At 37.6% G+C, this 25,053-nt stretch overlaps 1 protein-coding gene across 5 annotated transcripts in view; it reads left to right on the top strand.

The window, feature by feature from the left end:
- ANK3 (ankyrin 3) overlaps positions 1 to 25,053 on the top strand; it is a 698,348-nt gene that overhangs the window by 551,149 nt on the left and 122,146 nt on the right. For all 5 annotated transcript variants that reach the window (XM_074382261.1, XM_074382265.1, XM_074382263.1 and 2 more), the window contains 2 exons: positions 5,573 to 5,645; positions 5,815 to 5,877. In XM_074382261.1, coding sequence (XP_074238362.1) covers positions 5,573 to 5,645; positions 5,815 to 5,877 — 136 coding nt within the window. The remainder of the gene's footprint in view (positions 1 to 5,572; positions 5,646 to 5,814; positions 5,878 to 25,053) is intronic.

Raw genomic sequence — 25,053 nt, 5'->3', positions numbered from 1 at the left:
TGTTTTCCTAGGAGCCAGCTTTCAGCCAGTTTCTTGGGCTTTTCTGAGATGAATATTTTTCCCATTCATAAATGAAGCACCGTGTTGTAAAATACAGTTGCCTTCTTGTTAGCAGTCAGGACAGTAGAATTCTTACTGCCAATATGAATAAAAATTTAAAACATTTAGATTATCTATTTAAAAGATGCATTTGTAGCTACAGAGTTTTTACTTCCATATACAACTAAATGTGTTTATTTGTTTGCTTTGATAAAACAACTTTTTAATGAAGTGGTGAAGGCAGAAATTTTTTAACGTCCTTCCTTGACAAAGTAAAAAAACTGAAAACTCTAAGTTGGTTCCCTAAAAATGTTTTAATGCACAAATGGTACCTGGCTACATGATCATTCCTGTGAAAAATTTTTACATTGTTTAAAAACAAATCCAGATGGAATCAGGACTGGTTTTGCCTACTACTGTCACTCATCTTCTGTCCACCTATTGGAGTTTTTATAAGAAAAACAATAGGCTGTTTTGTTAAGATTTAAAGCCGATCTTTACCAGGAGGCCGTATTGCTCAAACACACTTTTCCAAACTGCAGCCTCTAGGATAAGCCATTTCTTTTCATCCCCATCTGGGCCTTTGAACAGCATCAAGACTTGATAACTTTGGAATTAAGAACAAATATTACATGATATCAGAGGCTTATTCGAGTTATTCCTAAATCCGTGACTCAACACATAGGCCTGAGATAGACTCTGTTCAGAGTAAATATAGAACTCTGGAACATTTTGAATTATCAACTCTGTCCCCTTTTCTCTCCCACCACCTTCTAAGATGAAGGCGAAAATGGTTAGTATCTGCAAATTAGTTTGTATACGAAGTGCTTTTTGTGAAAAACATGGGTTGAGAGTCTCTGTAGCTACCTGCAGTTTGAGCTATCTGGCAGTTTTACTCAATGTATCATTCTGAGTCATTAGAAACTGAAAAATAAGCCTGCCGATTACGAGAGAAAAATTTTGTGACTTGCAAAAGTGAAAACAATTGTTTTAATGGAATAGAATAATGATTAGCAACCAGCACACATTCTGAACTTCATGATACACTTTGTCTAAGAGAAATTTCCACATGTTGCTTTCATACACCTCTTGAGTATTTCATTATATTAAAATCGATTATTAAGTTCCCAAAATAATGTTCAAATCAATCATGTTTATTACCTTTCATTTTATATCCCATATTGCTCTATCTAGGCTAGGACAGGAGAAGAAGAGGACAAGCTGTTTAACAATAGCTGAGTGTCACAGTGCTATAGAGCTTTGAAGTCATTGCAATAAACATATCATATTAATACTTCTGTTTCAATGGTAAAAGAATTTAGACAGGTAGAAGTTCAAAATGCAAATCTTATTTGGTTGAATGTAAATTACTTTCTCACCCATTAGGAAATTTCAAAATGTTTTGTCAAAATCGAAAAAGCTTTAAGAGAAAGTGGAGTTAAGGACAAAATAAAGTTACAGCTTCAAAAAATCTGAAAGACCGAGAAAGGTCTCAAAGGTTCCCATCAGAGGAGAGAATGTATGCAGGAGCGCCTTTTCACTCTTAACATCACCAGCTGTCCTTGTTGATGACTTTCTGCAAAAGAGAGAAGACACTCTGCATGCTAATTGGAAAGGTCCAGTTTGCTTAGTGAAGAAATGAGGCTTCCACCAAAAGAAATATTCACGTTGATTAGAAAGAGTCCATAGAAGTTTCTAAGACTTAGTCCAGCATTGTGGTATTTGGTGTATTATCTCCAGCTGAGACACCACCTTGTCAGCCGTGCTTTAGTGATTACAGGCAAACTAGCTTAGACAGGACTGATGTAATTCAGGGTGGAGTGTATGATTTTAAGCTAATAACTATGGCTCAGCCTCCACCACAAGCATGATATTCGTATAGCCAGTTACTGGGACTCCGGCAGCCATTGATTCTATGAGCAAACTTCAGTTTTTCAAAACGAAAAGAGAATGTCTTTTCTATATGAGTAAAATACGTGATGTGGCAATGCTGAGAAAGATGGTTTAGTTAATTAGATTACAATCAAAACGGCATACCAAACAGAATAGATAGAAGCTGATATTCAAAAGATGTGAATTGTATCTTTTGAAATTGCATTGTTTAGCATATCCAATTTCTTCATATGTAAGGAGCAGTACACCTCTAGCACCCAGATATTGGTTGCTGATACCATTCTCTGCTAAAAGCAAGCAGGGCTCCTTGGAGAAATGCTGAATCTGAGACTAGCACAGGAAATAGATTAGATGAGCCTGGAACATCTTAGAGTGTCAAAAAGTAAGGAAATGTTCCTGCTTCCCTAACCCAAAGCAAATAAACTATACACAGACACAATGGTGGGGGTATGTGAAAGTGACATAGGAATAAACTGAAAGAGTTCCCAGTGGCCACAGCTGGAACAATTTGACAAAAATAAATATAACAGTATTGAAGTATAGTACAAATTATAAAATAAATATCCATGAATTCATACTATTATATAGAAGTAATTCAATAAATGGAAAAGAGAACACAAATTTCTCAGGCTGAAGAATTCCAAATAATGTACGAAAATACTTCACTCTCAAAGAATTAGAACATAATTCCCCATTGCTTATGTGTGGGCCGAACATAGTGATTTCTTGCCAAAGAAAAAAGTGTGGAAGCAGAGGGAAATAGAGTCATTTCACAATGGAGAAACCTGACAAATACTGCCTCAGCCATATGATCAAGGTCAACATCAACAATGATACGTCATGTTGATGGTACATACGGTTGATACAATGTGATGAAATGGCACTTTTCCTCTGTGATGTTCATCCCTAAAACATACAGCCCCAGTCTAGTCATTAGAAAAAGAAAAAAACCACCATGAGACAATCCCCAGTTGATGGATAGTCTACAAATATCTGACCAGTACACTGCAAAACTGTCAAGCTTATCAAAACCAGGGAAAGTCAAATCCAAATCAAGACCACAGAGAGCTACCATCTCATACCAGTCAGAATGATGATTATTAAAAAGTCAAGAAACAATAGTTGCTGTTGAGGCTGCGGAGAAATAGGAATGTTTTTACATTGTTGTCTGAAATGTAAATTAGTTAAACTGTTATGTAAGACAGTGTGGCCATTCCTCAAAGACCTAGAACCAGAAATATCATTTGACCCAGTAATCCCATTACTGGGTATATACCCAAAGGATTATAAATTATTCTGTTACAAAGATACATGCATGTGTATGCTGATTGTAGCACTATTCACAATAGCAAAGATGTGGAATCAACCCAAATGGCCATCAATAATAGACTGGATAAAGAAAATGTGCTACATATATACCATGGAATACTATGCAGCCATAAAAAGAAATGGTATCATGTCCTTTGCAGGGACATAGATGGAGCTGGAAGCTGTTATCCTCAGCAAACTAACACAGGAACAGACAACCAAACACCACATGTTCTCACTTATAAGTGGGAGCTGAACATTAAGAACACGTAGACACGGGGAGGAAAACGAAACGCACTGGGGCCTGTGGGCAAGGAGGAAGAACATCAGGATAAACAGCTAATGCATGTGGGGCTTAACACCTAGGTGATGGGTTCATAGGTGCAGGAAACCACCATGGCACACATCTGTTTAGCTATGTAATAAACCTGCACATCCTGCACATGTAACCTAGAACTTATATTAAAAAATAAATAAATAAATAAATAAAGGAAAATTGGCCAGGCATGGTAGCTCATGCCTGTAACCCCCACGCTTTGGGAGGCCGAGATGGGTGGACTACCTAAAGTCAGGAGTTTGAGACCAACGAGCCTGACCAACATGGAGAAACCCTGTCTACTAAAAATACAAAATTAGCCTGGCATGATGGCGCATGCCTGTAATCCCAGCTACTCAGGAGACTGAGACAGGAGAATCACTTGAACCCAGGAGGCGGAAGTTGCAGTGAGCCGAGATCGCACCTTTGCACTCTAGCCTGGGCAACAAGAGGGAAACTCCATCTCAAAAAACAAACAAAGAAGGAAAGTCTGAGAAATTGTCACAGCCCAGAGGAAACTAAGAAGACACAACTGAATATAATACAGTATCCTCTATGGGATCCTGAAACATAAAAAGGACATTAAGCAAAAACTGAAGAAAAATGAATAAAATATAAACTTTAATCATAACGTATCAATGTTGATTCGTTAATTGTGACATGCTAATATAAGATCTTAATAATAGGCCAGGCTCACACCTATAATCCCAGCACTTTCAGAGGCTGAGGCAGGTGAATCACCTGAGATTGGGCGTTCGACACCAGCCTGGCCAACATGGTGAAACCTATCTCTACTAAAAATACAAAAATTGGCCGGGAGTGGTGGCGCACATCTATAATCCCAGCTACTTGAGAGACTGAGGCAGGAGAATTGCTTGAATCCAGGAGGCAGAGGTTGCAGTGAGCCGAGATTGCACCACTGCACTCCAGCCTGGGTAACAGAGTGAGACTCCATCTCAAATAATAATAATAGAAGTTTTAATAATAGGGGAAACTTGGTTTGGGGTATATGGGAACTGTCTATACTATCTTCACAATTATTCTATAAATCTCAAACTCTTCTAAAAATAAAAGTTTATTTAAAAAAAAAATATTCCATTGCAGTATTACATGCTGGAAAAGACATCAAGTAATGCTTTATTTCAACACAATAACTGGGGATAGGGGTAGAAATCACATTTACCAAGTATTGTCTCTAAGAAACAATGAATTTGTACCTCTTTTTAGTTTTAACAACCTGGCTTTTTTTCAGTTGTCTTATTTAAATGTGTGTCTTCCCTTGTACCATTAGTCTCTCATATGCTGAGAATTTTTTTAAAAATCACTTTTAGACTAAAGTCATTAAGAGTTTCTCACTGTGATGCTGACAGTATCTTTTGGATGGATATAATCTAAGTTACCAAAGAGCAAGTAAAAGAGGCAGTAGGCATTTGCTCCATAATATACTGTTCTTTACATTTTGGGGTAGGCTAAAATGATCCTGCCAATGCATCACTTTTAAAGTATCTTTTCATATACATTGTTTTAAGTATTATTTTAATATGTTGGTTTATCTTAGGAATTAAAATTACATATAAGAGGAGAAAACAAAGTAGATAGAAAGCTTGGCAAAAGTAATAGAAACATATTTCTTGCAGTTCATTTGGCTTCTCTTCAGCCAAGCAAGACCTTTAGTGGAATGCAGTGGCAGATTCATCAGACCGCGAAAAAGTACAGCAGTGGAATAGGAGGGATAGAATCTTCTCTTTTCCTTTAAAAAGCTTTATTAGAGACCTAAATCTTTTAAGCTGTGTTGATTTGCCACTAGAATTCTCTCATTTTGTATTCCTGTCCTGTATATGGTGACCACCTTTATGCCACTAAGGGACAACAATTTTGATGTCATTTTATATGTGGGAGATTCAAGATATTCAACACATGCATTTCACAGGAAGCTGATTAATTTAGAGATAAATGAATAGACCCATTAAAATGTACAGTCTGCTCACACTAAAATGACTGCTTTTTTGTTACTAGACCGTCACAGAGAAGCACAAAATGAATGTTCCAGAAACGATGAATGAAGTTCTTGATATGTCTGATGATGAAGGTATGAAAATGTTTTTGCATTCACAATAATTATGAGTGACTGTGTATTTTGTTTGTTTCCTGAAGAAAGTTCATTGCAAAAACGTTTTTCAGGAATATTGAAATGTTCTGTTGTAATATCAAGAGTGTGTATTTTTCATCCACTTATATTGTTCACTTAAATCATGCAGTTCGTAAAGCCAATGCCCCTGAAATGATCAGTGATGGCGAATATATCTCAGATGTTGAAGAAGGTATTTGCAAATTTTTATTGTGATGAAATTTAACTACTACCAACTTTATCTTTCATTTCTTATCTTTGATATATAATATTTCCTTGAGTTACTAACTTTTCATGTTATCTTGAGATTATCAATTTGTGTGTCAATTAAATAATATGTATCTGGTATTGTTAATTCTCTCTTTTAAGTCTCTTTATCTTTCCTTGAAATGGTTCCCTAACTTTAACATATAAAAGTGTCACTAATTATCTGGATTACTTGCCTTCTCTTTGTTTCTATCAAACAGAATACTGATGTTTTCATTGGTTGCATCTGAAATCTAGAAGGAGAAAGCTGATTAATGTTTATGATTACAGTATTTCTTAAAACAAGTAAGAGAAGGTTCCTTACAGGGAGTCCTTTTAAATGCCCTAAGATTTGCCCATTCTGCTTAACTTTGTAAAAACAGATATTGAACTAATAATGAAAACAATCTGAAAAAAACTTTCTTTGGAAATAGAAATTTTCAGTAATGATTTAATGAAAGAGATCAAAATATTATTGTAGCTATGCTTTACGTGTTTTAAGAAATTGGTTTCTGTCTTGCTTAAAAGCCAATACTTTCACCATGATATCTGTATATCATGATATATAGATATATCAATGAATGGCATCTTTAAAGGGTCCATTGAAAAACTGGCATTTTTATAGTGAGTAAATGTACAGATGATACATTTTGGAGTTTCACTGAAATAATGAAATATTTACCATGGGAAAATTATATTTACTTTTTTTTTTTTTTTTTTTTTGCATCATTTGACTCTCCCAAATGATGGAAGACCATCAAATACATTCTATCACCATATTGTGACCTCCTTTGCCCCCTCTCGTGTAGTAGTTTTCTTTTGGGTTAGTCTTAGTGTTGCTAGTCTTTTTTTTTTTTTTTTTTTTTTTTTTTTTGCCTTTAAGAAATCTTCCCTATTTTAATTCATGTTAGTTCTTTCTTTGATTTGCATGAATTTCAATGGGAACCTAAATAATGGGAAAGCCTATCTGATCCGAAGCCTCTTTAACCTTTTTGTTATCTAATCAATGACTTCCCATTGTAATGCATTGTGGCCAGGGACTGCATACCCCAATGAGCTAATGACCTGGTGGTCATTTAGGGATCTGGGAGGATCTGGCTCAATGTTTGTAAATGTTGTTTTGAGAAACATTAAAGGCTTTACTCACTTTTCTTTCTTCTTTTCTGAAGCATCAGCTATACATTTATTTACCTCCCTTCTATCCCCAAATGAATAGTTGTTATTATCTTCAGGACTTTTAGAGTAATATGCCTCCTGTCATATCATATTTCATTACCTTCTCATGCAACATTTCAGAGTAATTTTGTGCAGAAGATAAAATTTTAAAATGATATTCTTACATAGATGTTTACACACAAAAAATATGTCAAAAGTATGTTGTCAAATGTAATTAGGAATCATAGTATGACAATCATAGACCTAAAAAAAATGTACTGGTCATTAACAAAATATGCAAAATTAGCCCCATTGATGAGAAGCCAAGTTTGAATGGACTATATAACAGCCTTTTACGTGTGGATAACTAACCAAATAATTTCAAAAAAAGAGATTTTTAATCGTTACTTAACTAGAAATGTGTTTATCTCAGCTTGGGAATTTGAAATTGGCAATTTTTAATTCTCATTTTATTCATCTTTTCTTGAAAATCTTTGACCCTTACTTTATGGTATGTCCAGGGCTTTGGAAATCAAATGGCTTTTGATTTTATGGTATTGTTGAATGTAATGTTGAACAGGATTCCTTAAAAGTCACTCAATCTGAACAAACATCTGCTAGAATCTCATCTGCTTAGGATCTTCTGTGCCAACCCCTTCAAATGATGGAAATTCTTTAATTCCTAAACTGCCTAGTCCATTTGGACAACTCTGTCTTTTAAAATTCTTCATTTTATTGAACTTCTTGTAGCTTCTACTCATTGATTCAAGCTTTGGTATATTTGACCAAGTTGATGAGAAGACTACATTCTACATAGTATTTGGAACAAAATCTGCCTCTTCTGTGTGACCATCTTTCAGATATTTAAAAATACTTTTTCTATTTCTTCTTAGTTTTTTAATTTTTTCTTTAGATGCATCACTGCTACCTCCTTCTATTGTTCTCTTCACCAACCTGGTCACCCTCTCCTATGCATTTTCAGCATGTCTATGCCATCTCAAGTTCAGGAGATCAGAACTCAACACAGTATTTGAGGTGTATTCTCATCAAAGCGCAGAGTACAGCAGGGCTATTGCATTCTCCATGGAAGATATTAAATGTCTATTTTTGAAGATTAAAATACTTTTGAGGTTATAATGTACTTTCAATTTGACTCATATTAGTATTACTGTCTGCTAAGGTCCCTAAATTTTGCTTATAAGAGCTCAAGTAAGCCACATTTACCCAATTATGTATTTATGTTGTTCTCTGATGCACAAATTAGCATTTCTAACTACTGCAAATCCCAAAACAAATCATTTTGAAAATTTAATTCTAAAAGGACCCCTACAACTTTAATGATAGTTTTAACTTCTGACTCATTTGCCTGATAGTCTTGCCCATTTAAATAAGTTAGATTTAGTGTTGCCCATTTGAGTAAGCTCCTATGTAGCTGTGGCAAATGTTCATTTCCATGAAGCCATCGGCATGTTGTGAGTCTGTCTGTCTACAAGAACTGGTGAGACATCATCACATCGGCATCCCAGCGTGCTAAAAAATAGTAGCAGCTTTTAAAAGCAAATAAAAATAATAAGCAATTTAGGCTGCCAGTTTGTCTCAAGAAATAAAATAGAATCTGCAATAAGAGAAAATAAAATTTTAATCTTGATTCTAAAAATCTGCTGTAAGTAGATATTTAAAATAAATAAAAAGTAAAATAAATATTAAGGAAGAAATGCCAAGAATCGTCTCTCTCTTCTTTCTCATTCTCTTTTCCTTTTTCTTCTTTGCCTTCTCCTTATTGTCCTCCTCTCTCTTTTGTACACTATGAGAAATCAGTATACATGAAAGAATGTTTGGATTCACTTCTCAAAAAACTAAAAATTAAGGAGCACAAGACTAGACAATGTTGTCATTTAATGAGATGGGAGAACAGTGGGGCCAAGATGCGAAGTTGAACACAGGTCGAAGCATCAGTGAAGCAGAGCAATAGAAGAGGTCAAGCAACTTTGTCCAAGGCAGGTGTTTAAGCTTGCATTAGGGAGATGAGGACTAAGCCGAGCTCCTCAGAGGGCCAGATGCATTCATAAATACCTCGCTGCTCTGCTGTCTCCTGTCCCAGAAAATACCTGTTACATTCATATAAGATTAATATAGGTATAAAAGTAGTATCTTGATTTTAGTGCCAGTTTGATTCTTGTATTTCGCAATCTGTTTATGGAAAATATGAAAGAATGTATGTATATAAAAAGGAAGGAAGGAAGGAAGAAGAAAGAGAAAGGAGAGAAAGAAAAAGAGGGAGAATTGAGATTAAGGGTCAAGTGATCGAGTTTGGCTTCTCCTCCCAAGGGATTTCACATTGGCTTTGGTTCAGCTCTGATCTTGAATTGTAACTGTCTATAAAATGTATTTTATAAATCGGGGGGGGGAGTATAAATGTTGTTTTAGCTTGCAGAATTCTAGTGCATTGAAGTGTAGTTACAGATTGAGACATAATGAGAAGTGGAATTAAGCCATGGAAAGTAAAAATCTAAAAGGCAGCTCGATGAAATATGACTCTATTAAGCAGGTTTAGGAGACAGCAGCTGGTGAGACAGCTAGGAAGAATTCTTCCTGCTAGGAAGAATTACCTAATTCTTAGCTACTTTCAAATTTGATAGGGCTGAAAAATACCTTTCTGAATCAAATGCAGACACTAAATATTAAAAAAAAATAAGAGGCTAAGTATACATGTGGTAAAAATAATATCAAGTAGGTGTAAGTTTGAGATGTAGTAAAGCAATAAAATTTTAGCAGATAATAGAGTGACACGAGGGGTAACGAGAGTCACGTTCAGCTCAGCTTTGTGCAAAATTTGGTGGCCAGTGGAAGCCATGCAAATGAAAATCCATAGATGTCAAAGAACTGAAGGCACAAGTTAGTCTTGTCAGTCTGTTCCTGCCGTTACACTGATGAGGAAGGAATGCCCAAGTACACACTGAATGGTCTTTCCAATGAGGTTGGTGGCAGAGTTAGACAAGAAGACTGATCTGACACTATGCACAGGTATTGATCGACTTAGGACCTATGCAATTTACAACCATTCGACTTTACGGCCACAATTGCTAGCCATGACTGCTCCGCGTCTGGCAGCGCAAACGTTGCCCAGCTGGGTGTTCGACAGTGTGGACCAGCTTCAGGCAGCACTACCATCTCCACGTGCACCATTTCAACTGTACATACAGCCTACTCTACTTACGACCAAATCGTATTACAACCGTCCTGCGGTCCTGACCATGGTTGTAAGTCGAGCACTAGCTGTAGTTTTAGATCGTCCCATTCCCCCACCCCCCAAAATCTAGTCAAGTAAAACATGAGGAGTGGAGAAGGAACACATAGACCTCTAACTTATTGTGAGCAGTTACTTGCAAACACTGCATAGATCATCTCTTTCATTGCTATTCCAACTTGATCTGTTTCTTACATATAGAACCCAAGAATGCGTATTTTTAGCTTCAAAAAAAGGGAGATGTGGCAGGCACAGTGGCTCATGCTTATAATTCCAGCACTTTGGGAAACCAAGGTGGGTGAATCACAAGGTCAGGAGTTCAAGACCATCCTGGCCAACACAGTGAAACCTTGTCTTTACTAAAAATACAAAAATTAGCTGGGCATGGTGGTGGGTACCTGTAATCCCAGTTACTCTGGATGCTGATGCAGGAGAATCACTTGAACCTGGGAGACAGAGGTGGCAATGAGCCGAGATTGTGCCGCTGCACTGTAGCCTGGGTGACAGAGCTAGACTTTTTCTCAAAATGGGGGTGTGTTAAGGAAAAGAGCAAATCATGTTCTTGGAAACTATCACAAGGTAATAAGAATTTTTTAAATTTATAATTATGGATACACAATAATTATATTTATGAGGTATATGTGATATTTTGATACAATCATACAGTGTGTAATGATCAGAGAGTAATTGGAATGTCTACCAGAGAGTAATTGGGAACTTTTTTTGTGTTTGGAACATTCTGGTTCCACCCTTTTAATTATTTTGAAATATACAATATATTATTGTTAACTATAGTTGCCCTATTATGCTACCAGACACTAGATCTTATCCCTTCTGGCTAACTGTATTTTTGTGCCAATTGACTATATCCTCTTTATTCCCTGTCTTTCCAGCCTCCTGAAACCATCATTCTACTCTGTCTCCATGAGTTCAATTTTCTTTTCAGTTCCCACATATGAGTGAGAACATGCTAAATTTATCTTTCTGTGCCTGGCTTATTTCACTTAAGATAATGTCTCCAATTCCATTTGTGTTTTTGCAAAAAAAAAACCACAGGATTTTATTATTTTTTGTGGCTGAATAATATCTCATTGTGTGTATGTACCATATTTTCTTTATACATTCATCAGCTGTTGGATACATAGGTTGATTCCATATCTTGGCTACTGTGAATAGTACTGCAATAAACAAGGGAATACAGATATCACTTTGAAATACTGATTTCCTTTTTTTTTTTTTTTTTTTTGGATATATACCCAGCAGTGGGATTTCTGGATCATAAGGTATTCTATTTTTAGTTCTTTGAGGAACCTCCATACTCTTCTCTATACTAACTGTACTAATTTACATTTCTGCCAGTAGTGTATGAGGGTTCCTTTTTCTCCATTTGCTATTGGCACAGAGAATGATAGTGATTTTTATATGTTGATTTTGTATCTTGAATTCAACTGAATTTGTTTATCAGTTCTGATAGGTTTTTGGAGGAGTCCTTATGTTTTTCTAAATATAAGATATCATCTGCAAATAAGGATAATGTACCTACTTCTTTTCTAATTTAGATGCCCTTTATTTCTTTCTCATGCCTAATTGCTCTGGCTAGGGCTTCTAGTACTATGTTGAATAAAAGTGATGAAAGTGGGTGTCCTGGTGTTGCTCCAGATCTCAGAAGAAAGGCTTTCAGTTTTTCCCTATTGATACTAGCTGTGGGCCTGTTGTTTATGGCTTTTATTGTACTGAGGTTTGTTCCTTCTATACCAATTTTTTGACCATGGAAGGATATAGAATTTTATTGAATGCTTTTTCAGCATCAATTAAATGAGCATATGGATTTGTCCTTCATTCTGTGGATATGATGTATCGCATTGATTCGTTTGCATGTGTTGAACCATCCTTGTATCCCTGGGTGATGAATCCCACTTGATCATGATGAATGATCTTTCCACTGTGTTGTTATATATGGTTTGCTAGTATTTGAAGATTTTTTTGCATTTATTTTCATCAGCAATATTGGCCTGTAGTTTCTGTGTCTGTGTGTGTGTGTGTGTGTGTGTGTGTGTGTGTGTCTTTGTCCGGTTTTGGTATTAGGGTAACACTGACCTCATAGAATGAATTTGGAAGTGTTCCCTCAATGTTTTTTAGAATAATATAAGTAAGATTAATATTAATTATTCTTTAAATGCTTGGTAGATTTAAGCAATAAAGTCATCAGGTCCTGGGCTTTTCTTTGATGGGAGACTTTTTATTAGTACTTCTATCTTGTTACTAGTTAGTAGTCTATTACAGTTTTATATTTCTTCATGATTCAATCTTTATAGGCTTCATGTGTCTAGTTATTTATCCATTTCTGATAGGTTTCCCAATTTATTGGCATATAGTTGCCCATAATAGTCCCTAATGATCCTTTAAATTTTTGCAGTGTCACGTTGTAATATCCCCATTTTCATCCCTCATCTTATTTATTTGGGTCTTCTCTTTTTTTAGTTAGTCTGGTTAAAATCTTATTGTCTTTTCAAAAACCAACTTTTTGTTTTGTTGATATTGGTAGTATATTTTTAGTCTCAATTTAACTTACTTTTACTCTGATATTTATTATTTATTTTCTTCTACAAATTTTGAGTTTGATTTACTTTTGCTTTTCTGATTCTATAAGCTGCTTCATTTGGTTGTTTATTTGAAGTTTTCCTGCTTTTTTGATGTAGACATTTATTGCTATTAACTCTTTTAGTACTACTTTTGCTATCTCCCATAGGTTTTAATGTGTTGTGTTTTCATTTTCTTTCATTTCAAGAAATTTTTAAAAATTTCTTCTTAATTTCTTCATTGACATAATGGTCATTCAGGAGCATATTGTTTAATTTCCATGTGTTTATATAGCTTCCAAGGTTTTTCTTTCTATTGATTTCTAGTTTTATTTCATTGTGGTCAGAAAATATACTTGGTATGATTGCAATTTTTTTTAATTTTTTGAGACTTGTTAGCAAATAATGTGTATTTTACAGGTGTTGGACAGAATGTTCTGTACATGTCTATTAGGGTCATTTGGGCTATAGTAGATTAAGTCCAGTGTTTCTTTGTTGATTTTCTTTCTAGATGATCTGTCCAATGCTAAAAACAGGGTGTTAGTATCCCCAGCTATTAATGTATTAGGGTCTATCTCTTTACCTCTAATAATATTTGCTTTATAAATATATTTGGGTGCTCCAGTATTTAGTGTGTATATATTCATAATTTGTATATCCTTCTGCTTAATTAACCCCTTTATCATTATACAAGGAATGACCTTCTTTGTCTCTTTCTACAGTTTTCATTTTGAAATCTATTTTATCTAAGTATAGCTATTCCTGCTTTTTTTTTTTTGGTTCCTATTTAAATGGAATATCTTTTTCTGTTCCTTTATTTCAGTCTGTGTGTGTCTTATAGGTAAGGTGAATTTCTTATAGACAACATATAGTTCAGTCTTGTTTTTAAATCCATTCGGCCACTCTATGTTTTTTGATTAGAGAATTTAGTCCATTTACATTTAGTGTTATTGTTACTATGTGAGAACTTACTATGCCATTTTGTTATTTGTTTTCTGGTTGTTTTGTTTGCCCTCTCCTCCTTTCTTTTTTCCTGTCTTTCTTTGCATAAAAATGAGTTTTCTCATTGCCTGGGCATGTTGGCTCATGCCTGTAATTCTAGCAATTTAGTGAGCTAAAGCAGGTGGATCACTTGAGGCCAGGATTTCAGCCTGGCCAACATGGTGAAACCCCGTCTCTACTAAAAATTCAGAAATTAGCTGGGCATGGTGGTGTGCACTGTAGTCCCAGCTACTCAGTAGGCTAAGGCAGGAGAATTGCTTGAAACCAGAAGGCAGAGATTGCAGTGAGCCAAGATTGCACCATTGCTCTGCAGCCTGGCTGAAGGAACAAGATTCTGTTTAAAAAAAAAAAAAGTGCTTTTCTTTGGTAGTATGTTTAATTTCTTGCTTTTAGTATTTTGTATATCTATTATAGATTTTTTTTGTGCCTACCATAAGGCTTGCAAATAACACCTTATTAATTATTTTAAACTGATGGCAACTTCACTCTGATTACAAAGAAAACAGGCAAAAAGAAAACTAAAAACTCTACACTTTAACTTCATCCTCCTCACTTTTTGACTTTTGTTGCCTCTATTTACATCTTTTTATACTACCTATCTCCAACAGTTGCTGTAGTTACTATTTTTGATAGATTTCTCTTTTTGTCTCCTACAAAAATATGAGTGGTTTATACACAACAATTACAGTGTTAGGGTAGTCTATATTTGTCTGTATACTTACATTTACCAGATAGTTGTTTACATTTAGATGATTTCTTTTTGCTCAATAATATCCTTTTCTTTTAGACTAAAGAACTCCCTTTAGCATTTCGTATAAGATAGATCTGATTTTTCATGAAATCTCTCAGCTTTCGTTTGTCTGGGAAAGTCTTTATCTTTGCTTCTTTTCTCTCACAGCCTTTAGGATCTTTTCTTTATCCTTGATCTTTGAGAATTAGATGACTATATACTTTAACGTAGTCTTATTTGGGTTGAATCTGCTTGTCCTTTGATTTTGTTATACCTGGATATTCATATCTTTCTCTAGGTTTGGAAAGTTCCCTGTTATTATTTTTTCAAGCAAATCATTTACCCCAATCTCCCTCCCTCTTCCCCTCCCTCCCTCCCTCTCTGTCACCTTCTCTCTCTCTCTCTATTTCTCTCTCTCTCTCTCTCTCTCTCTCTCTCTCACACACACACACACACACACACACACACACATTCTCACTCTCTCTCTCTCACCCTCTCTCTCTCTCTCTCTGTCTCTCTGTCTCTCTGTCTCTCTGTCTTCATTCTCTAAGGCCATAACACTTAGATTTGTCCTTTTGAGGCTATTTTCTAGATTTTGTAGGTATGCATCATTCCTTTTTATTATTTTATTTTGTTTTTTCTTCAGTGACTACCGATTTTCATAGAGCCCATTTTCAAAATAACATTAATTCTTCTGCTTGATCCATTCTGCTATTGAGACTGATGCATTTTTAGTTTTTCAATTAAGTTTTTCAACTCCTTAATTTCTGCTTGACTTTTTAAAATTATTTTAATCTCTGTTAAATTTATCTGATAAAAATCTGCTCTTTGTTATCTTAAAATGCATTGAGGTAGCTTGGGCAACATAGGGAGACTCTGCCTTTACAACAAATAAATTAGCTTGGCATCGTGATCCCAACTACTTGTGGTATTTAAGTGAAATGACCACTTGAGCCCAGGAGGTCAAGACTGCAGTGAGCTGTGATTGTGCCACTGCACTCCAGCCTGGACAACAGAGCGAGAACCCTTCTCAAAAAAGAAAAAAAATTCATTTAGCTTTCTCAAGACAGCCATTTTGAATTTCCTATCTGAGATGTCATGTATCTCTATCACTCCAGGACCAGTCACTGATGCCTTATTTAGTCCATTTGGTGAGGTAATGTTTTCTTGGATGTCCTTGATGCTTATAGACATTTGTTGATTCCTGAGCATCGAAGAGTTAGGTATTTATTGTCTTCACAGTATAAGCTTGTTTTTACCCATCCTTTTTGAGAGGGCTTTCCAAGAATTCAAGAAGGATTCAGCGTTGTGACCTAAGCCTATGGTCACTGCAGCCATTTCAGCACTAGGGAGTGCCCTAAGCCCTGGAATGCTGCAACTCTTACAGATTCCTAGATATACAGCCTTGGTAGATTTGGGGAAAATAAGGAAGAATTCCCTGGGTTACCAAGTAAAAAGTCTCTCTTTCTGGAAAAGGAAGTCCCTCTTTGCACTAGGACACCTGGAGTTGGGGGAGGGATAAGGCAGGCACTTTAATGGCCGTCACAGCTGGCACTGCACAGGGTCACATGTAAAGCCTTGCAGACCAGCACAGTACTGAAGCTAACCCCAAGCCTGCAGTCACTATTGGCTGGCTGTCGCTGATGTATATTCCAGGCCAAAGCCACTTTATTCAGCAGAATGGGGTTGTTCCATCAGGACAGTAGATTCCCTGCTGGTCCAGGGTGGGTATGGAAACACTGTCCAAAAACAAAGGCATGGAATCAGGGGGTTCAGGAGTCTCCATGGTGCTTTATTTTAATGTGGCTGAACTGGTACCCAAGTTGCATGACAAAGCCCTCTGTATTCTTCCCTCTCCTTTCTCCAAGTGGAAAAAGTCCCTGAGCTGCACTGCCTGGAACTGGGGGATGGGTGACACAGGCACACCCTTGGCCACACAGCAGGTGTCACACCTGAAGTCTACCACTTCTGTGTCAGGGTTCTCTAGAGGGACAGAACTGATAGGCTAGATGTATCTGTAAAGGGGAGTCTATTAGGAGAACTGATTCACACAATCACAAGGCAAAGTCCCACAATTAGGCCATCTGCAAGCCGAGGAACCAGGAAGGGAGTCTGAATCCCAAAACCTCTAAAGTAGGGAAGCCGATAGTGCAGCCTTCAGTCTGTGGCCAAAGGCCCGAGAGCCCCTGGCTCTCGGTGTGGGTCTAAGAGTCCAAAAGCTGAAGAACCTGGGGTCTGATGTTCGAGGGCAGGAAGCATCCAGCATGGGAGAAAGATGGAGGCCAGAAGGCTTAGCCAGTCTAGTCCTTCCATGTTCTTCTGCCTTCTTTTATTCTGGCTTTGCTGGCAGGTGATTAGATTATACCCATCCAGATTGAGGATGGATCTGCCTTTCCCAGTCCACTGAGTCAAATATTAATCTCCTTTGGCAGCACCCTCACAGACACACCCAGGAACAATATTTTGCATCCTTCAATCCAATCAAGTTGACACTCATTATTAACCATCACAACCTCCGAGACCAGTGTAGCACCAAGGCTTGCCCAAGGACTGCAGTCCTTGTGACCTGACTGCTACTTAAATTTATAATGGGCCCCAAGCCACTTTAGTCAGCCAATGGTGAAGCTGGCTAGGACTCAGTGTCCCCTTGCTGGAGTGGAGGGTTCCCCTCCACCCCAGGGCTGTCCTAAATGCTCCTTCCATGGGCACTGGCAGAATTCTGCCCTGTGCTGTGTTCCGTTGCAGGGCAGCACTGAGCTCCAATGCAATGTCGCACACTCGTTTTGCTCTCTTTTTCCCAAGCCCACCGATTCTTCCTCTATGCTGTGCTGCCTGGGGTTGGGGGAGGGGTAGTGTAGATAATGCAGGACTGTCTTTCCTAGCTTTTCAATGCCTCTTCCCTTGATATGACATTAAAATCAGGTACTATGATTGCTCACCTAACATTTTTATTATTATGAAAGTATAAAGCAATACCCCCATCCTCTCTCCCTCTTCCTCTTTCTCTTTCTTCCTCTTCTTTATTCTTTTTCTTATTAAAAACAAAGTGTTTAAAGAACTGAAAATCAAGAAGAAAAGTAGAAAAGTATAAAACATCCCAATAGAGAAAAAGGCAGAGGACAGGCAAGAATTTCATTAAAAAAAAAAAAAAACAAAAAACGCAGCTATAGTGGCCATTATTTAATTGATGTTAATTTCAAGTTATACAATGTTTTCATTTAAAAAAAAAAAAAGAAATAAAACAGGAAGAAAATACCAGAGGTAGCAGGGGTAGGAGGCATGGTTGCTTTAGGCCAACAGTCCCAGGACCTTTTAAGGAGAAGGAGAAATCTCAGGTACCCAAGAGATGTGGGGATTCCAGGTTCCCCCCTGAAGAATATGGCAAGGTTGGAGATGGGGTTTGCTCAACAGAATTGGCAAATGCCTACTACCTCCTTAGAACAAACTGAAGTGATACACAGCCAAGTGGGTTCTCACTGGTTACAGGCAAGGAACATTAATAGGTTTGGATGTTTGTCCCCACCCAAATAACCTGTTGAAATGTCATCCCCAATGTTGGAGGTAGGGCCTGGTTGGGGGTATTTGGGTCATGGGGGCAGATTCCTCATGGCTTGGTGCTGAAAAAAAAAAAAGCATTATATTGGAGGGAAGAAAGAAAGGAAGGAAGGAAGAGTCCTGTGGAAGTAAGCTAAAATCCTCCACTGTCATACTGGACGTGGTGGCAGGCAAGAGAACACCCCCTCTGAGATCTCCAACTGCAGTGAACAAAAATTGACCAACAGGCCCAGTTGCTGCACTCTGAAAAAAAAAAAAAAAAAAAGAAAGTGCTCTCTTGCATTGGTAGTTCTTCAGTTTGGGGTTCCTGTGAGGGAACAATTGCTGGAGTGTTCTATTCAGTCATCTTTCTCTATCTCTCCTCCCTTTACAATAATAATACATTTTTTAAAGAAACTTCCTCCTTATTTTGGCCAAAGAGCTAAATAGACCAAGATGAAAATTCAAGTAAAATAAATATAAGCATAATTTCAAATAGATTTTAAGAACTAAAAGCCAATAGTTTTAATGAACATATCAGTATACTCTCATTAGGAGAGAATAAACAGATTTTGGTTGTTGTTTTTTTTTTTTTTTTTTTTTTTTGTTTTGAGACAGATTCTCACTCTGTTGCCCAGGCTGGAGTGCAGTGGCATGATCTCAGCTCACTGCAACTTCCGCCTTCCAGATTCACGTGATTCTCCTGCCTCAGCCTCCTGAGTAGCTGGGATTACAGGCACCTGCCACCATGCCTGGCTAATTTTTGTATTTTTTAGTAGAGACAAGGTTTCACCATGTTGGCCAGGTTGGTCTCAAACTTCTGGCCTCATGTGATCCACCTGCCCCAGCCTCCCAAAGTGTTGGGATTCCAGACGTGAGCAGCTGTGCCTGGCCAAATAAACAGACTTTGACTTGACACAATCCTAAACTCAAAAAAGTAGGGAGAATTACTTTGGGAAATGTGAAGGTAGATCTGAAGAAGACCACCAAGAAAAGACCCTTTAGGACCTCTTCTTTCCAAATGTCTAGGACTCTGCTGCTACCCTAATCTCCCAATCATCCTAAATAAATAGGACTGTTATGTTATTAACTTACTAGATCAAGTTGCCCTCAGATGATTCGAAAGTTTGGCTGCGTTAAGTCACTGTTCTTAGCAGCAGCAGAAATTGTTCTTCACCTGAAAATTTATCATTTTACAAGAACCTCTTATATTATATCATTTAGCCTTTTGCCTGAAGATTTCTCTGCTTACAATTGGCCTTTCAAATAGACATTAGATAACTGCATGCATCTCTCAGGGATAAAGCCAAATAGTAACTTTAAAATACAAGAAGCAAAGACTAAATCTTATTCTGTGTTTCATCCCAAGAACCTAGTATACTGTTTGGCACACAGAGATCTTCAATACATGTTTGGTCAGTTGCATTAACATGAAGGCATAACCAAGAAATGGATAGTTTTGCAGGTTTCTGAGATGAAGCAAGATGAAGATTGCGTACAATGCCACTTTTTCCTTCCATTCAACCCCTTTTTACTGAGGCAGTCCTAGGCTGTCTTAAGCTGATCAACGGCTTTATGATGACTCTCCCAAAACATATCTGCATCTCAAGGAATAGTCGATGAATTTAAAAGAAATTACCAGCTAAAGAATCTGTGGACTGGGACAAGAGCCTTTATTCCAAAGCAAAGTCTGTTCCATCACTGGTATCCTGTCTTTGGAATTTGAATCATATAGTGATTATCACCCATGCTTATCCAGCTATGTACATTTTCATTTAGGTTCTGACACATTAACTCACCTTTCCTAAACATACCCCTTGAAAATAGTGTCTCTTCTCACCCTTCTCCATCTCAGTAAATGGCTCTATCACTAAAGGCAAAATCTGAGTTATATCCAGTCTGTCTTCCCATAGCACTTCTATTCAGTCCATCAGCAAGTCATATCAGTCCTACTTTCAGAATACATCTCAAGTCTCTCTTCTCTTCTCCATCTCCATTTTTACCACCCTCATCCAGGCCACCAACATCTCTCCATGGAATACTGCAGGAGCCTCCTTACAGATCTCTACTTCTCCTCTTACCCAGTAGACTCAGCTTTCTGCCCAGCATCCATACAGGCCTTTAAACATATACATAGGATCACGGTATTCCACTCCTTAGCTTAAAACCATCCAAAGCTTATAGTTAGGCTTTTCTGATTCATTCATACTGTTGCATATAATTGAAGTTCACTCATTTTCATTTCTATGCAATATTCCATTGTCTGCCTTTACCACATTGAGTTATCTACTCTACTGTTGATAAGAATGTGGATTGTTTCAAGTTTGGGACTGTTGCTGCAAACCTTCTTATATAAGTTTCCTGGTACACATATGCATACATTTCTGTATGATATAAACCTAGGAATATAATTGCTGAGTTGCACAAATGACAACAGAATTCATCAAAACCAGGTGACAATAAACTATGCTTATAAAATTAGATAATGAGATTTTTAAGCAAGGAAAAGCAAATATAGAAAGCAATTACCTTGAGTAAGTAAGAGGGGCCTGTGTTTGGGGTGGGGGAAGTGGGAGTCTTCTGAGACACTAATGATACTCTGTTTCTTGACCTGGATGGTATTTATTTTATAATAGTTTGCTAAAATATACATTTACATTTTATATATTCATCTGTGTGGTTTCTGTATTTTATAGCAAAAGTAACCAAGCCCCACAAATTATATAAACACACCCCTAAAGTAGTCAAATATGAAACTAAAACCCACCCAAGACTTTATATTATGTTTAGAGTAATTTCAGTCACTTGCCATGGTTAGTAAGTCCTGTATGATATGGTCTCTGGCTATCCCCTTTCCATTCTTCTTCCACTTACGCTTTTTTATTTCATCCTAATACTCATTTTATTAGTCATGGATTTCAAGAGTCCGCAACTTTTTCTATAGTAAGCCAGTGATAAATATTTTTGCATGTTTAGTCCATATTGGTCTCTGTCACAGCTACTCAACTCTGCCTTTGTAGTACAAAAGCCACTAGAGATAATACCTCAACCAACAGGGCTGATTGTGTGATACTAATAAAGCTTGTTTACAGAAATAGGCAAGAGGCTGAGTTGGGTCCATGGAATGTAGTTTGCCAACTCATAATTAATTTTTGATATTTTCTTTCAAACTAGACTAGTCAATGCCGTAGGATCAGAGTTGTCCTGGTCACTATTATAGCTCTTAGAATATATACATATGTCCCTTCATTCATGAATGCATCTACTGGCTTAACTCCACACATTTACCTGTGTCTCTGTCTCCTCTCAGGATTCCATATAAACTAATACTGTCACCGTCAGAAGCAAGGTACTTACCATTATTGAGCCTTCCTATATGTAGCCTTTAATGTAGGCATTAAGCTAGACACATTTCATGCATTATGTAATTGAACCCTCACATTGATTCTCTAAATTGGAGCCATTGTCATTTCCATTTCATAGAAGTGGAAAATAAGTTTCAGTAAGGTTAAGGAACTTGATTAAGGTCACATGACATCAGTGCTGGGGCTGATACTCAAATCCTTGCACTTAACTTCTAATATAGATATTGCTTGGTAATTTAGATAAGAGCCCCAGAACTGTTAGGTTATTGTAAGTTTGAATGACTATACTAGTCTGTTTTGCATTCATATGATGGAATATCTGAGGCTGGGTAATTTATAAAGAAAATAGGTTTATTTTGGTTCACAGTTCTGCAGACTGTACAAGAAGCATGGTGGCTAAAACAGATTGTAATTTTGAACACTTTTTTCCTCTACATTGCATCTGTCCTTGCCTATTCATCTGCTTCTGATAAGACCTTAAGAAGCTTTCACTCATGGCAGAAGGTGAAGGAGAGTCAGATGGCAAAGGAAGGAGCAAGAGTAAGGAAAGGAGGGAACTTCAATTATATACAGTAGTATGAGTAAATCTTAAAAGCCTAACTGAAGCCTCTTTTTAACGCCGCATCTCACGGTAACTAACAGAGCAAGTACTCACTCTTTACTGATAGGATGGCATAAGCCATTCATGGGGGAATCCATCTCCATGACCCAAACACCTTTCAGTAGACCCTGTGTCCAACATTGGGGATCACTTTTCAACATGAGATTTGGAGGAGACAGACAGTTGAAGTATACATAATGAGATATATAGAAAGCATTTAGCCTAGAATTTGGCATGTGGTAAGAATGCCAGTGTCACTTACTTGATACTTTATCTTTTTTCTTCTCTGAAAGTATTGAACATCATTATTAATCCTATTTTTACTCCTAATTTCCATTTTGTTCTAACTTAATACCCTAATTTAAAGTAATATTAGTCTTAATTACATTAAGGAGTCAGTTTCAAGGAGTTTAAGATATTTGTTCAGGTTCACACAGTTACAGAAACTGGAATTTGCATTTAGTTTTTTTGGCTTAGACTTTCTATTCAATGTATGGTAGTCTGTTTTGTATTGCTGTAAAGAAATACCTGAGACTGGGTAATTTATATAAAAAAGAGGTTTATTTGGCTCATAGTTCTGCTGGTTGTACAAGCATAGCACCAGCATCTGCTTGGCTTGTGGTGAGGCCTCAGGAAGCTTCTATTCATGGCAGAAGGAGAAAGGAGAGCAGGAATGTCACACAGCAAGAGAGGGAGCAAGAAAGAGAGGAGGAAGTGGCAGACTGTTTAACCAACTATCTCTTGCATGGACAGATAGAGTGAGTACTCACTCATTACAACAGGGAGGGCATCCAGCCATTCATGAGAGATCTGCCCCTATGACCTAAATGCCTTCTACTAGGCCCTACCTCCAACACTGGGACTCAAATTTCAACATGTGATTTGGAAGGTACAGACATCCAAGCCATATCAAGTGCCATAAGAGAATAACAGATCAAGTGACAAGAAAATTTAAAAGACAGATTATCAAAAATGAACTTGAAAGGCATTTTAAAGAATAGATAGGATTTGGACACACAGAAATTTTGCAGGGGTAGAAGGGTGATGATTGGAAAGAGGTGTTTCAAATTTAGAAAACTTATTGGTCAAAGCATCAGAGACAGAAAGGCACAGGCCCCCACAAGAGAGCTCAGCACACAGGAGTGGGGACAAGGGTGCAGACCCAGGCACAGGGAGGAAGGGAAGCAGTTCTAGGAAACTCTGGGCACACATAAGAAGAAGAGGAATGCTAATGGACATGGAAATGGAGCGGTGAAGGATGAAGGGGAAACCCTGAGGAGTGGGAGCTAGAGGAAGCCTGGGAGGAACTTTCCTAGAAAGCTCCAATCAGATGAGCCCAAGTGGTATAGGAGGCCAGGTGTGGTGGCTCATGCCTGTAATCCCAGCACTTTGGGAGGCTGAGGTGGGTGGATCACCTGCCGTCAGGAGTTTGAGACCAGCCTGGCCAACATGGCGAAAACCTGTCTCCACTAAAAATACAAAAAGTAGCCGGTGAGCTAGGACAGCCTGTGGAATATTTAAGAGATGGCAAGAAATTGTATGCTTGTTTAACTGCAAACAACAGGCTTTTGTAGGTTTTTTTCTTTTATTTGCTCCAAACAAATTTTAATTTTGAATAATTTTTTCCCTTCTAAATTGTGTCTGTCCCTCCCATCCACCTGAAAAGTCTGACCTGCTTCCTGTGGGAGGTTGTCCTTATGTGACCACGTGGTAGCCCCCTCATTAACGCAGAGAACACAACAGTGAGAACGATGAGCAAGGGGAAGACAGGGTGGTACACAGGGAGCTGGGAGCAATAGGAGTGAGAAGAGCCCAGGAAAGATGTCCAAATGGGAAGGGGCAGTCCAGAATCCCAATGAGGAGGAGAACTGAGGACAGGCCGCACGTGTCTTTGCCTTGCATGTACACATCTTTGGGGTATAGGTTGGAAATGCAAAGCAAACCAATAAATGGGTGTTTATTGCCTGGCACAATGATAGGCAGTTTGGGTGTAAGAGAAAGGAAAGGCCAAAATCCCTGTTTGTACCTGAGCCTGGTAATTTTTATAGCTGGGAAAGGTGATGAATGTGTTCCTGTATTGTACTCGTGGTCTTTGTGTGCCTAGGCAATGAAGATACAAGAATAATAAGGTCTGGGTTTGGGGTTGAAGCTGGACAAACAGCTAAGGAAGAATGAATAGGAAGAATGAGCTGTCGTGACAGTGCCACCTTGAATTTAGCTTCCTAATTTCTCTAAGTGAGAACCAACATTTTTGTGCCTGATTTCTCAGGGCTAGTTTGTGGCTTGTAGATAGTTCATTGTCTAGTCTTCTTCACAAGTGGCTTCGATTTTAGATAGTAAGAACAGTGTAAGTAATCTTGTACTTCTTTCTGCCTGCATTCTGTCTTTAGACTTCAGTGCGCCTTTGACCAAGTCAGTGTGGTGTTTAGTCTTACTTAGAGGACTAAAGGAATTTCTGCATCAGAGTTAAGGAGTACTAATAAGAAACAATATGAAGAAATTACAGTGTCTGTCCCAACATTGTCTTTTTCTACCTCTTCATAAAAAACCTGAATTCTCTTTATTCTGTGCTTTGTGGCTAAATGTGCTTCATTTTAAAACCTGTATGGCACTTTACTGCTCCTTAATCCCAGCTGGATACAGTTTCTAAAGTAAGAATGTGTGACTCAGGGTTGGAAGTTTTCCAGGCGGAGCAATGAAAAATGTCCTCTGTGATTTTGGTTGGGTTAATAAACAAACCCATCCCAGAAAGGAAAGATAATTCAGGTTTTTCCTGTGAAGAGGTAGAAAAAGGATCAAATTGACTTTGTACTCAAAAAAGTAGCTTAAGCAGAAAGTCATTTGTTCTGTGGAATGAATAATGGCAGTTCGTTGTTCTTTCAGAGGTGTGCAAACTTTGTCATTTCAAAC

The sequence above is a fragment of the Saimiri boliviensis genome, chromosome 12, assembly GCF_048565385.1.
Source record: "Saimiri boliviensis isolate mSaiBol1 chromosome 12, mSaiBol1.pri, whole genome shotgun sequence".
Lineage (NCBI taxonomy): Eukaryota > Metazoa > Chordata > Mammalia > Primates > Cebidae > Saimiri > Saimiri boliviensis.
This window is presented reverse-complemented; position numbering and strand designations above follow the sequence as displayed.